Consider the following 13,238-nt stretch of genomic DNA (forward strand, 5'->3'; position numbering starts at 1 on the left):
GGGATTGAAAACTCCACATGCATATACCTGAATTTGGAAGTCAGATTCTTGTTCCTGACAATGACTTCCTGTATGCTGCTTTTAAAGACAGCTCTGGTGAATTCAGCTGCCTGGTATGAGGGACAACCTCATTGTAGCACATTTGGAAAGCATTGAAGAAATTATTTTCTGTCTCCTTCCATTAAAACTTTTGGGCATATTGTTTCCCAAAGGCATATAGGGAATGTAGTACAGGCAGCCTAACCACAATAACATTTTGTTTCTCCACAGAGAAATTAGTCTGGGCCCATTTTGGGCAGGTTGCTGGATTCCTGCATAGCCTAACTATTTTCTGCTGTATCCTGTGGGCTACAGTATGGGTGTGTATGCTTTTTGTAAATCCAGACACAGTTCTCTCTGGCCATCATGAAAGCTGATGACATGGGGAGTGGAACAGCCAGAAAAGGACTGCCCTTCCAAAAGGCTGCTGCTTCTCATTCATTGAGGTCCCCTTTAGGAAAAGGGATGTTGGGAGGGAGAAAAAGTCTTTTGGGGTGCCTGAGCAGTGAGTTTATTATGAGATTAAAACCAATCACATGTTCCCCTTGCTTTGGGATATCTGAGCATTGTCCTGGCTTCTCTGTGTCCATTCTTTCAACTCCATGTGCAGATATCTGCAATGGTTGCATCATTGTGGTATTGTGGATGGAGAGAGTGATCTTTTTAGGATTCTCTTTTTTTTCTTTTTGAAACTCTCTTTGTTTTCACTTGCTGTGCTTCATCAGAGTACACAATGCATAAAGAAATGTGAGGTTTCACATCCTGACATTTTGCAGGCTGCCTAGCAACTGCAACAGGGAGAGGAAAAAACTCCTGACCTAGGGAAAAGAAACAAGTGCCTCTCTCCCATCCACTCCAGATGCAGGGCAAAGGACTTAATCTAGCCAAACAAAGTTCATGCCCTGTTTTCCTCTAAAAAGAGTTGCTTTTGATTAGCCAAGCTCAGATACAGTGTTTTCTCTGTAAGAGAGTAGATGTTTAAAAGCAACTGCTGCAAATGACACTGATGCCATAGGTTGCATGTTGAAGCAGGTAGACTGCCATTTTTCATCATGAGTTAATCTCTTGTGTATTTGCAGCATTTCAATAGTAGAGCTTTGAAGCTCACTTAACTTCACTGGGAGAGAATCTGCAAACTCTATGTCAACATGCAAATCTCAGTCTTTATGGTAGATTAATTTATTTAATATGCTGTCTGTGTTTAGTTTCAGGAAATGCAGGCAGTCCCTTTAACTGCTTCAAAATTGATTTCAAACCTTGTTGAATACCTGTATTTTGTAGCGTTTAGTAAATTTAAGAAATACCAACAGTCTGTCTCCAAATATGTCTTTCTAACTTGGGCGATGCACAGTTCAGATGGGAGGGTTTGCATACAGAAAGGGAGGGAGGAGGTGATTTGTCACTTCTGATGGATGACTCTCCCTCCTAGGCCTATTCAGCATTTATCTGTGTAGGGTTGAATCAATGACGAGTCTGACTGTAATCTGCTGAAAGTTGTAATTAGGAAAATTAAGTAATGATTCTTGTCAAAGCTGACAAGTTGATATATTTCAGTGTCAGAACTGTGATTTGCCAAGCAAGCAGCTCTCTCCCTTAACCACCTCTCAAGAAGCTGTTAGTTTTGGGGTGGATTTTTTTTCTCCTTTTTTTTTTCTTCTGCTAATTTGTTAAAGCAAAATTGGTGCATCTTAGGAATTTGCTCCTTCCATTTTTGTCAATGCAGATCCTATAATTTAGGATTTTTAACAACCTGAGCCTTGCCCTTGAGGATTAGGTCCTGTACATCATAGTAGGTGTTAAATCATCTGTATTTAAAGTAATGCCCAGTTTGGAAATTTGTTTATCTATCTCGTTTTCAAAATGCTGCAAGTTTCTCTCAGCATTATACATAAATCCTTCTACTCTCCACCCACTGCTGTCCTGATAGCCATGAACTTACATGTTTAGCTAATGTGTTTGATGCATTTTTATCATTGAAAAGCCTGGCCTATTTTGGGCAGCTGGTAGGTGCTGTACCCTTTGCTGGCAGATTTCAAATGCTACTAGTTTGAAGAAAAGCAGTGTCAAAGAGCAGTATTCCTATAATTGCATGGAAACATAAATCTATTCCCTTTTCTCAGATTTTTAATTTTTTCTCCCCCACATTTGCCAAGGATCATAGATATTTCTGAGGTTTTGTCCTCTGCAGCTCAGTTTCAGTTCCTGCATCTAACCTGCAGTGTAGTCAAAATGCTGAAACTTCATGGCATGGTGATAATTTCCTTAGCAACAGACAGTGTTGTCAGCAGTGCAGGCTTGTGATTTTAACTGTAGGATACAACCTAGGGCTGGATCTGCTGGGAGGCTGGAGACTGTTAGCAGCAGTAGGCTCAGAGGTGTGTGTCTGGCAGAGTATACCCCTTCTGTGCTGTTGTGCCTACTTTTTTAGCAGTTGCAGGCAACCCCTTACCTTACATGCTAGATGATGTAGAAGGATTTATACAGAACAAGGGTTTGAAATCAGGTACAGGGTCTGAGGATAAAAGTAATTTCTCATATTTTTTTATTGAAGCAAGTATTATGAAGAGTAGACTAGATTTACAGTCTTCTTTATTCTCCTGTAACCAGACAGGAAACAGAAGTCCTTCAATTACCAAGTCCAGGCTAGATTATTATGTCATCTTTTTTCTATTATTTCTATTGCTGGCTGAATCCAGTAGCAAAATAAACCTTTACTTTGGGGTACATTTGACCCTTTTGGCGTTCTATGATATCTGAGAGCTCTTTGGAGCACACTGCTACCCAAACTGGGATCCTTCTGTGAGGAAGAGTGGCAGCTGCTTGGTAAAGGTCGGTATTTTCTCCACTTAGCTGTCATGAATGGATTAGATGCATATCAGCCTCCCATCCCCACATATCCTTGGTGGTGAGATAGGGACCAAGGATCCTTTAGAGATCACCCCAGACCTGTAGTCTGTGAATGTCCCTCCCAGAAGGCTGATATTTCTCACCTTGTTTCATGAGACAGGACCTACGTCACTGCCCTTGCCTGTAAGGACAGTGATGTTGTCTGCCAGCAGGCAAAGTGGGAGTCTCTGTGGAATAAGCTGGAAGTTTACACTTTGAGATGCTTCTGCAGAGCTTTTAAAATTGCTGATTTTGACCCTAGTGATCCCAAAGAATAATTAAAGAAACTCACTGGCAGACCAGTGAGGTGATCCTGACTCCTTGATTGGATTGTCAGAAAAAATTCCACCAGTAGCAACTGACCTCTGGCTATTGGAGATGAATGCATAAGCCACTTGAACACTGCAGTCATAAACTTCTCAGATTATATGCAGCATTGATCTCCCACTACTGCTTATTGAATTACTCACTGCTAAATTCAGTGTGGAATTCAGGCATGGGGAGAATCCAAATACAAGGAAAGAAGTTGGTTTGGGGGAGTGGAGAGTGTTTTACTCCTAAGTGCATTACTCCTATGTCTCTTACGCTATATTTGGAAGTTTTCAAAATTTTGGCAGCATTTCCTGTTTTATGAAGTAAGCTATAAGGTATCTGCTTATTGAGTGATCTTAGGGCAGAGAAAGCAGTCAGCTGGTAGACAGACAAATTTCATCATGGACCAGCCTAGGTGGATTATGCTGCCATTAACCTGATCAAGGTAGGAGCCTGTCAAGGGGGCAGAAGATATGCTTTAGAAATACATACCTAACCTGTCCATCCCAAAAGCACATCTCCTAAGCAGGAGATGATGGAAAATTACTCATGAACAAATAACATTGCCTTTTCTAATATATCTTTCCCAGTAGTTAGGTTGACATCCCCTGTGAGAAGAGCAGTTGCACTGATAATTATGCCACACGAGCACTGCTTATTCTGTCTCCTTGAAAGAAAAAGGAAAAGACGAAAAAAGCAATTGTACTATCAGGTGGTGTAAATATCATAATTCCCTCTATATAACAGCCAGACTGCCCAAGGACTTGTGGGGCTATCCTCCCCCAGTCTGTCAGCAGGGTCTGTGTAGAAGAGGCGCAGCACCAAGCTTGTGGTTTCTGGAACTTTTCAACCCAAAACAGCCACTGGCAAAGTGATCCCCTGTGTAAGGAGCTCCTTCCTTGCCTAAGGCACCATGAGCTTCATCACCAATGCATCCAAGGGTTCAGAAGCTGTTCCTTGTCATCTTCAACTAGGGATTCTTTGGACTTTTTTGGAGTTTTTCCATTTCCCACAGGAATGAATCTTGACACTTAACTATGTCTTGAATGAAACGCGGCAGCCTCCTCATATGCTAATGGAGCTCTGTGTCTGCCAAGGGAGACTGGCAAATGCTGACAAAACAGTGATGGAAGTAGTGGTGAGATATTGTGTCCAACAAATGCAGAAGGATAAAAAAACTCTCCTCCAGTGTTTTCATGTGATGCCTTGAGAATTGCTTGAGAATTGTTCTAGTTTGGTTGTTACTTTGTGACAGCTAAAAAATCCATGGCTCTTCACTTGACAGCTAGAAATATCACCATCCTATAAAAATACCTTTTTTCTATTTCTGAAAATGAGAAATTACTTTTAAATTGTTTTTATAGTCTCCAAAATGTTTCATGAGGATATACTGAATTAATTGTCAAGCATCACATTTAAATAATATGAAAATTGGCATTTGTACTGCTCTGATGTGTGTTTTTATTTTAGATTTGCAGATTTTATCAGGGGCATGCTGAAGTTCATACTGCTGCTGCTTTTATCTGGAGCAACGTTAGCATCAACGTGGTTCACTCTCACCTGTCTAACTTCTGTCACTCATCTGCCTTTAACCACAGGTATTGACAATGATTTTAATTCCTGTTCTTTGTAATTGATATTGCAGGCAAATATTTGCAGTCTTCAATATCTTATAACCTGGTTTGGTCTTTAGTAATGCAGTAGTTTTACTGAGACAAAAAAAATGTTTAGAAAGTCTATTGAAACCTGAAATACCTTCACTGCTTTGAATAATTCAATAAAAATATTAAAAACTTGGAAAACCCAATAACAGGAGCCCTGAATACACATTTAAATTTGATTTGGGGACAAAGTGTTTTTCTGCTTTTGAGTCCTTTGGAATAACCGAAGTGAGAAATAAATCAAGAAAAATCAGATGTATGAGAGTAGTCTTCCATATAAGAAACAGTGACATGTCTGGGAATTCAGGGGTTTGAAACTTGCATTAGTTATTAGAAACACTTGGTGCATTTCAAACCAAGGTGACCCATAGTGTTTTCAGCCATCTAAATCTGTCCCTGAACAGTGCTGTCCTCTTTTCTTGCACCTGCATGCAGGTTCAGGGAACTCTTCCAGCCCAAAATTAACTCAGCCTGTGCCTCAAAAAGCCAGGGAAAAAAGCAGTTGGCAGGAGTGGGGGAAAAGCTTAAAGGTCTAGTTGGGCTGCCAGCGAACTGTACCCTTAGCTGAAAGCTAGCACTGCTTAGTTCTTAAAAATCTGTCCTTCACCTTGTTATCTGCACCAAAGGACTGATCCACCTGTGATTCCAAGACCTTCAACAGAGTACCGAGTTACAGTAAAACCTAAGCCATCGAGGTTCAAAAATATATTTATTTAGTAAAGAATTCTATAAATCCATTTTAAATGAAGGGCCATCTCTGTTACAAGCAATTTATGCATTCTAGGAGAAATGAAAACCTTTTTTTGCCTATTTTTCATAAGAGAGTTTGGTGGGGAGAGTAGTATATAGAGTAGTGTTTTACTCAAATTAAGTTCGAGTTTCAGTAAGTGTCCTTGGTGCACTGCAAATGTCACAACTATAAACTAAAGTGGGTACAGCAAATTGAAATACATGATCAATTCAGGAGCAACACCATCTGGATGGATAGGTCAAATTTGTGCTTTATCTTGAAATTTCAATACTTTCAAAAATTCTGCTTAAATAAAACATAATTTAATCAATAAATAAATCAAATTTCATGATGGCTGTTGTCATACTAAATGACTACACATTTCCATCAAATCTAAAATAAAAGCAATAAAAGCTTTTTTCTCATGCTTGCCTGCTTCATCACTACAAGCCTGCAGTAATGTAAATTTTTACAGTAACTCTGTCCTCTGAATTGATGCAACAAACCAAATACATAAATGACCCTTCAAGTCTATGCATAAGAATGAAGCAGAAACGTTTCAAGAGGGGAAAGTCATTACCTATGTACTCACCAGTGTTCCAAAAAAAGCTGATGGAGCTCTCTCTGATTTTATTTTATTGTTTTTTTGTAAAGAATTCAGCATGCAACATGGGTTCTATAAGAATTCTTATTTTTTATAGCATGTAGTTGCATTGTGCTGTTTTGTTTTGGAAAGGTCATCCACTGTCAGGGCATAAAAGTAGGTAGGGTATTTGAGGTTTGCTATATAGTATCCTAAACTAGCATCCCTTGATTCAAATGCAGAGATTGGGTTGTACTTCTCATGCAAATACCATTTCTCTTAAAATGGATGATTCCTTAGATTAAGTTGTAATTATAGATCAGATTTTTCTGTCAATGCTTTTCTTACATATGCCACTGTAAATACTGAACCCTTTTCTTTGAAACACGAGCTTGTTTTGAATAGAGTGCCAGGAATATGATGCATTCCTCAAAAAAAAAAAAAAAAAGGCAGTCTAAAGCATCAGAGTCTAATGTGCAGCCAGAAAATCAGATCACTTTTTTCTTCTGTTTAAATTTCATAGATATGCAGTGGGGGAAGGTTCTTATCAGGCTTTTCTCATTAAAGTTCTTAAAAAATAGATGTAATGTGCCTGTTCAATTTAGTTCCTTGTACACAGAAAAGCTGTGCTATATCTTTATGAAATATGCTGTTATGGATGAAAACACACAAGCTATTTAAGCTAATTTATAGGACTTCATGCTAGATTATTCCTCAGTGTAATGATGCAACATGATGATGACCTCTGCATTCACAGTAATTGGGAGAAACGGTACATTTGAATTGATTTGAATGAACTTCTTTTTATTCTCCTCCTTTTAATTAAAAGTTTGAGATGTAGAGTGTATTGGAGTACAAATCTTAAGAGGTCAAATGCAGGCTGTGGGCTGGCAGTGTGGGCTGGCAGCTTTTGGAAGTGATTAGTGGTAGCTGGTACCAGGTGGAAGTCACTTTGAGTATCAGTGGGCAAGTGTTGACAGTGGACTGCCAAGTAGGTATTCTCTGTGTGTTTTTTGTAGAGCTTGAAGATGTGCAGAACAAAAGCAGACATCATTGTGGGGCTTTTCCCTCCATCTTTTTTTTAAATTTTTTGGTTGATTTTTTTTTTCATCTAGTGTTCTCTTTTTTCCTCTTTCTTTTCTTTGCTTTTTTTTCTTTTTTTTCCAGAAAAGGTCCATCAAATACTTTTTATTCCAGAGCCACTTTGCAGGCAGCACTGGACACCTGCTATAAAGCAGGAGTTGTGTTATTCAAGGCAGGTTTTGATGTTGCCAGAAGGTTCATAGGCTCCTCCACTTCCTCCTGTCCTGTGGCAAAGAGCACAAGTGTTGGGCTTGGCAGGGCTACAGAGCCAGTGATGGATCTCAGTCCACACTTTCAGCCTTATTCAAATGCTGAGGCAGAGCAAGCAGGGTTCAAAACTGACATGAAAATTTGTGGGGGTGTACATATGATCTTCCAAAGAGGTTTTCCCTTCCAATCATGTAGCTCCCATTTTGGGAGGGACTTCCCCCTCGTCTCTTGGCCTGCCTCCAGTGTTATTCTCTTGAACAAGTCGGGCTTTGCCCTACAAAGCCACAAGTGTTGCCATCTTCAGCAATACCTGGGAACTGCTGATATATCCACGTGATCTGAAGGATTGCTGGTACAGTTAAAAGGCAGCTCTTCCACAGGACAGGATGGTCATTTTGGGGAGGAGACAAGACACCTTGTTAAGGCAGGCTTCACTACAGAGATGAAGGCTGGTTAGATGGCATCATCATTGGCTGCTGTATCTCACCTAACAGCTGCTTGATCCATCAATAAAGTTTGCCTTTATAGGCAGACCCTGACAGTGGCTTCCCCAGGTCCAAACCCAGTCTTTTCCTTTAGCATGTGGATATTGGGTGACACAAGCTCATCTCCCCCTTCTGAAAACCCTCTGCTTGTCTCCCTCCCACCTAGGCTCAGAGCAAGCAGTAGGTGGATGTGTTTTTATGGAAGCATAAAAAAGATGAGAGAATTTGGCCAGTTATTCGCCCTAAAAAAAAAAGGAAAAAAATCTCAAAATATTTGTTTTTAGAATACAAACAAACCAAAGTCCTCTTTTAATTGGTGTTCTTTGTGGCAGTTTTAGTAATGTCTGTTTTAAATACTGGGGGAGGGAAGGTATTTGAAAAAATGGTCACAGCAAAATATATTTTCCTCACCTTGTTTGTATAATATTCTCCTAATTCTTTTTAAATAGGCACAACATCATTTAAAGATATTTCCTACAAAATGTAATTACTTAGAATGGAGACCTTTAATGCAGTTATTAAAAATCAATGACTGCATTTGTGGTTTTAAATTATACTGTTTAGGATTGTTTGTGTTGAGTAATGCCTGCATTGCTTTGTATTTGCATAATATGCTCCATTTTTCCTCCTCCCACAGAGGAAGACAAGTTTTATGTCATTTCCTGACTTCTTAGTGTAACTCCAAAGGACTTTATAAAAAGTGTAGTCATAGTTGTATATATGAACCATAACAGCCAGTGTGGGGAAAAAAGAAATTGTGGCAATAATGATACAGTGCCAGTTACTATATCATCTGTCTAAAGCACCTCTCATCAGCTAATCACAGCTCTCCAAAAACCTTGATTCTGGAATTGGTTTATATTTTAAGCAAGCCTGAATTTTATTTTAAGAAATTTTAATTTTAATGTATATTATTTGCATTTCAGTTTCAAAGGCAATTTTATGTACACATAGAGCATTAAAATAGTTTTCTCCATTGAATTCTCAGTGCAGCTGCTGATCTGTTTCTCTTTGCCAAGTTCATTGTTACTTTGCTTTGTACTGAACTTCATTATGTGAATTTATGTACAATGGGATACTTCGACCCAAAATAATTGTGTAAGGCATTGTATTGCCAGTTTCAGTATCTCGCCACTTTGTATTGCTGGTAGGATCTCTGGATACAAATACCAGCATTTTCCAAAAATTGATATGCAACACTAGTTGCTTGCAGCTCAGATTGAATGTTTTCGGTGTAGCATATCAAGAATATTCTAATATTTATGAGCACATTCAGCAGAAGTTTGCTTTACAAGATCTTTTCTACTGCTGCATGGCAGACACTGAATACAGTGGCACCTCCATAAGCTGATGACTGTGTTTAGGTTAAGCAGCTCACACTTTTATTTTCAGGTTCAACAGATCGAACATTGTAAACACATCTGTCTCTCTGTCCTCATCTACAAAGCACAGAAAAAGAAAGGTGTTAATAATATAATACTGATTGGTTTATTATTTGTGTTTAATTTCTTTACTATAAACAAGATGTGCTTGGTAAGTGTAAGGCAGAGGAGCCCAGAGGATGAAACAGTGTCCTGAAAACATTAACCTGCTTAGGGCTTTGGGCACATCATTACCCCAACTCCTGCTGTGCTTTTCTCACTCATAAGATGGGAACAATGACCCTTGTTTTGCAGACAGCTTCTTTAACTTCACAAATAGAAGAGTGCTTAAAGATGAACTAATTTAGGGGGTTATTTTCTTCTAAGAAACAGTGTTTATTAGTATACAGCTTGAAATTTGGGAGGAGCATTTCAGAGATGAGTATCTATTAATCTGGGCACTTTAAATATCCATCAATAGCAAACCTCAAATATTGTGTAATTTCCAGCCCTCTCCTCTTTCATTTCTTGAGGCTTACTCAGTAATTTTTCACTTCTTAGTTCTCCAAACCGAATGCTCTGCTTTGAAAGCAAGTTCCACTTGCTTTTCTCATGAGAAGAATGTAGAACAAATCAAATTTGCTCAGATTTTTGGTTACTTTCAAAACTATATCATGAGATAGCAATTTGATCAGTGTGTGCTGGAATGGAAATCCAGGCAATGAAACATATTGATGTTATAAATGTGCACTACAGAGACATCTTTCTTCTATTGTGTTTTTTCATTTCCATAAGTGAATTACAGTAAAATTTACTGTCTTACCTTAAGGGAGTCACATTTCTCATGGAAAAATTAAGGGTTACTTCTTCCATGACTTTTCTTACCATGGCCAGTAGCAAGAGTTAGATTATAGGGAGGTTTTATTCTACTTTAATGGACTTTAGATTTTGGCAGGAGCTAACTTGAATTGTTCAAATTGGTCATGGGGATACTGAAGCACTGAAGTCAACAAAGCCTGCATCCTCATGAGGCATTATCCTTTCACTTTGATGTTTGGAATACAGTTATAATGGGCACTGACAAAGTGCCCTAGATCTCCATAGGTTTTGCTTTAAATTGTGTGCTGCTTCCAAGAGAATATATTCCATTGTATTTACTCTCCTGTTTATCTCTATAAAATTTGTGTGAGTTTTGGCTGACTGTGTCTCAAAAGAGAACTGTTACAAAATGCACAGAGTTCAAGAGATTCTGGCAGGCGACTTTGGAAGGAGATGCTGTACCACTTGCTTATAGTTGGTACAGCATTTCCTGTGTAAATTTATCTGAAAACTGGGTTTTTTTAAGAAATGGTAATATTTTGTATTCTTTGTTAAAAATCAGCCAAGATACATGTGCCAATGGTTGATAAGAACTAGTCACATCAGTTGAGATCCTTCTATCAGTTTCATTTGGGTTTGGATCAGGCTCTGTAGTTGTACATTTAGTGATGGTATAATTTAAGAGTAAATTGCTAAACATGTTGCAGAATGTCCTGGAAAATTCTGGGAAATTGTATGTCAGAGATGGTTGAGTCCCCTGCTGCTGCATTGCAAGCTCATCTGAGGACAGCAAGTGAAGTCTGTCATTTAAATCACTTCCCTGTTTGAATTCCTAACTTTCCTCCCGCTTCTTTTTTTTTTTAAATTGGTAGAAAGCTTTTGCCACAGCTTGTGGCTGGGAGAAGAGAAAGTTTTTTCTGAGATGTGGGCATGTATTTGCCATCCAGTAGCTCAAGGGCTGTAGGAGATAAGCCAGTCAGGAACTTTACTTCTTGCCACTTTTCCTCCTCTTTCTGCTAAGCCACTGTAACACCATCAGTCCCAAGTCATCTAACTGGTAGCATCTCTAGTGCTATTATCAAGGCACATTTTATTCCTTGCTTCCTTCCTGGCCAGCAGGATGAGTGCTGAGGGAATAGCAAGGGTTACCTCATACCTCAAGCATGAACATGACATGATGAAACATGGCTTGAGCCTCCTGCTGCAGCAGCTCCTGCCAGTTCTCTGAAACAGCTGTGCTGTGGATGGGTTTTTTGCCTTTGCTGATCTTTTTGCAGTGGTCAACCTGAGAAATAGCTGCTTAATGCACACAAACATCTTTTAAACTATTTCAATTAATATAATGTTTTAAGAAACCTACCCCAGTTCCATTGTTGATGTCCATAGCTGCCATTGTCTTGGACACACAACTTTGCACATAACTTCATAGGCAATTAATTTATTCCTTTTTCTAACAAAAAGTGATTTTTTTAAATAGCAGTAGCATGACACAGTTCTCCAGTGTATGCCTATCCAAGTTACTTGTTATTCTTTAGGACATAATGTTAGCTTCTTGGTGAATCATCTCTTTTTTTTTTCTTTTGTCAGTGCTTTCAGATCCTTATATTCATTTCCAAGGACTGTCATTAGATTGTCTTAATTGAAAGAACATTTGCTGTAACTTGAGCAGCTGTTCCTCTGCAGTATAAAATCACGGTAATTGTTTGTGTTCGTTTGGCACAAGGTCTCTGTGATGGAAAGCAAATGGTCCCTGTTAATAGGTGGTATCTCCCTGCTGTCCTGTCATCCACGAGCTGGAATATGAGATACACTCTTTAGTGTGTGAAATAAAAAACAAAAACCACTTCTGAACTCTGATTTTACTTGTTTCTGGGACTTACTTTTCTAGAACTGTGTATGCTATCTTTGAGTTACTGTCAACGACCAGTTGGATTTGTAACTCAGTTGCTAAATTACTGGAATAAGCTTACTTGTATGGCACTCAGGATAACCCTGGCTGATTTACAGATGCATGAGATAAAAAGCAGTTTCCCATCACTACAATAGGTACCATTTAAAGAAATCTTTCAGGTGTGCACATCTTCCTCATTTTCAGAGCTTCTTTTTGTGGTTTCCTAGTTAAAAGTTATCATTTCCATTAGATGTTAGAACTTAAATTGGCATCTACTGGATGCTATATTCTGTCTGTCCTTTTGCTGTAACATTTCTGCTTATTAATTCCAAAGGGGTGTGTACCTGTGCCTCTGCACAGACCTTGCTTTATCAGTACTAGCTGTGATCTCAGCTGAGGTGCTGTCATTGGTATTCAGCTGGCAGTTCTTGGTGTGCACACACAAGGCAGGCAACCCTTTGGGGCAGCCAAAGGGTGGTGCCAGGGTTTGCTCCTCTCAGTGTGGAAGTGTGAGATGTGTGCCGGTGGCTGTGTTCCTGTGAGTGTCCTGACAAGAAATTTGAGGGTGTTGTTTCTGAGGTACAGAGTTACTGCCCTTGTTCACTCGTGGTCTGATCATCTTAATACCTTGCAGTGAGTGGTGAGCAATGATGTAATTCAACTGGCATATTTTAAGCTAGCAAATCTAGTTTGAAGACTTCTTCTCATTTTATGGAAACCTTGGCACCTACTGTATTAAACAAAATCTGAAGTCTTTAAATGGCTGCTAAGTTTTTGCTTTCATCTCAGTGACTCTGTGTTTCTGGAAATTATATGTCTAGACATTGTCTCTGTTCAGAGGTATGATTTCCCTTTCCTGGCTACTGCTCCTTCTGGAAGATGTTTCAGCCCTCTTGCAGAGGTGTTTCTTCTGACAGTCTGTTCACTGTTCCACTTTCAATGGTGCTGTTGTGCTGCTTTCAGCAGCTTCTCATCTATTTCCACTGTTTGAGTTTCTGGTACAAAATTACAGCTGGGCACCACCTTCTTTCAGAGAGGTTCTGAAAATGTTCTCTAGGAGTTACAAGTCTGTCTATAGATATCTTCAACTGAGTGCAGTAATAAGGGGCAAATGTTCATTTGTCTTAAGAGATTCTTCTGTTTCATTTATGTGTTGGTCTCTCAAGCCAGTACAAAAA

The 13,238-nt window shown here is 39.1% G+C and overlaps 1 protein-coding gene across 1 annotated transcript in view; it reads left to right on the top strand.

Annotated features, from left to right (window-relative positions):
- The window catches only part of SLC49A4 (solute carrier family 49 member 4), a 72,409-nt gene that overhangs the window by 45,676 nt on the left and 13,495 nt on the right, over positions 1 to 13,238 (top strand). The window contains exon 7 of the mRNA XM_030952003.1: positions 4,708 to 4,835. Coding sequence (XP_030807863.1) covers positions 4,708 to 4,835 — 128 coding nt within the window. The remainder of the gene's footprint in view (positions 1 to 4,707; positions 4,836 to 13,238) is intronic.

Source organism: Camarhynchus parvulus, chromosome 7 (assembly GCF_901933205.1).
Source record: "Camarhynchus parvulus chromosome 7, STF_HiC, whole genome shotgun sequence".
NCBI classification, from domain to species: Eukaryota; Metazoa; Chordata; class Aves; order Passeriformes; family Thraupidae; genus Camarhynchus; species Camarhynchus parvulus.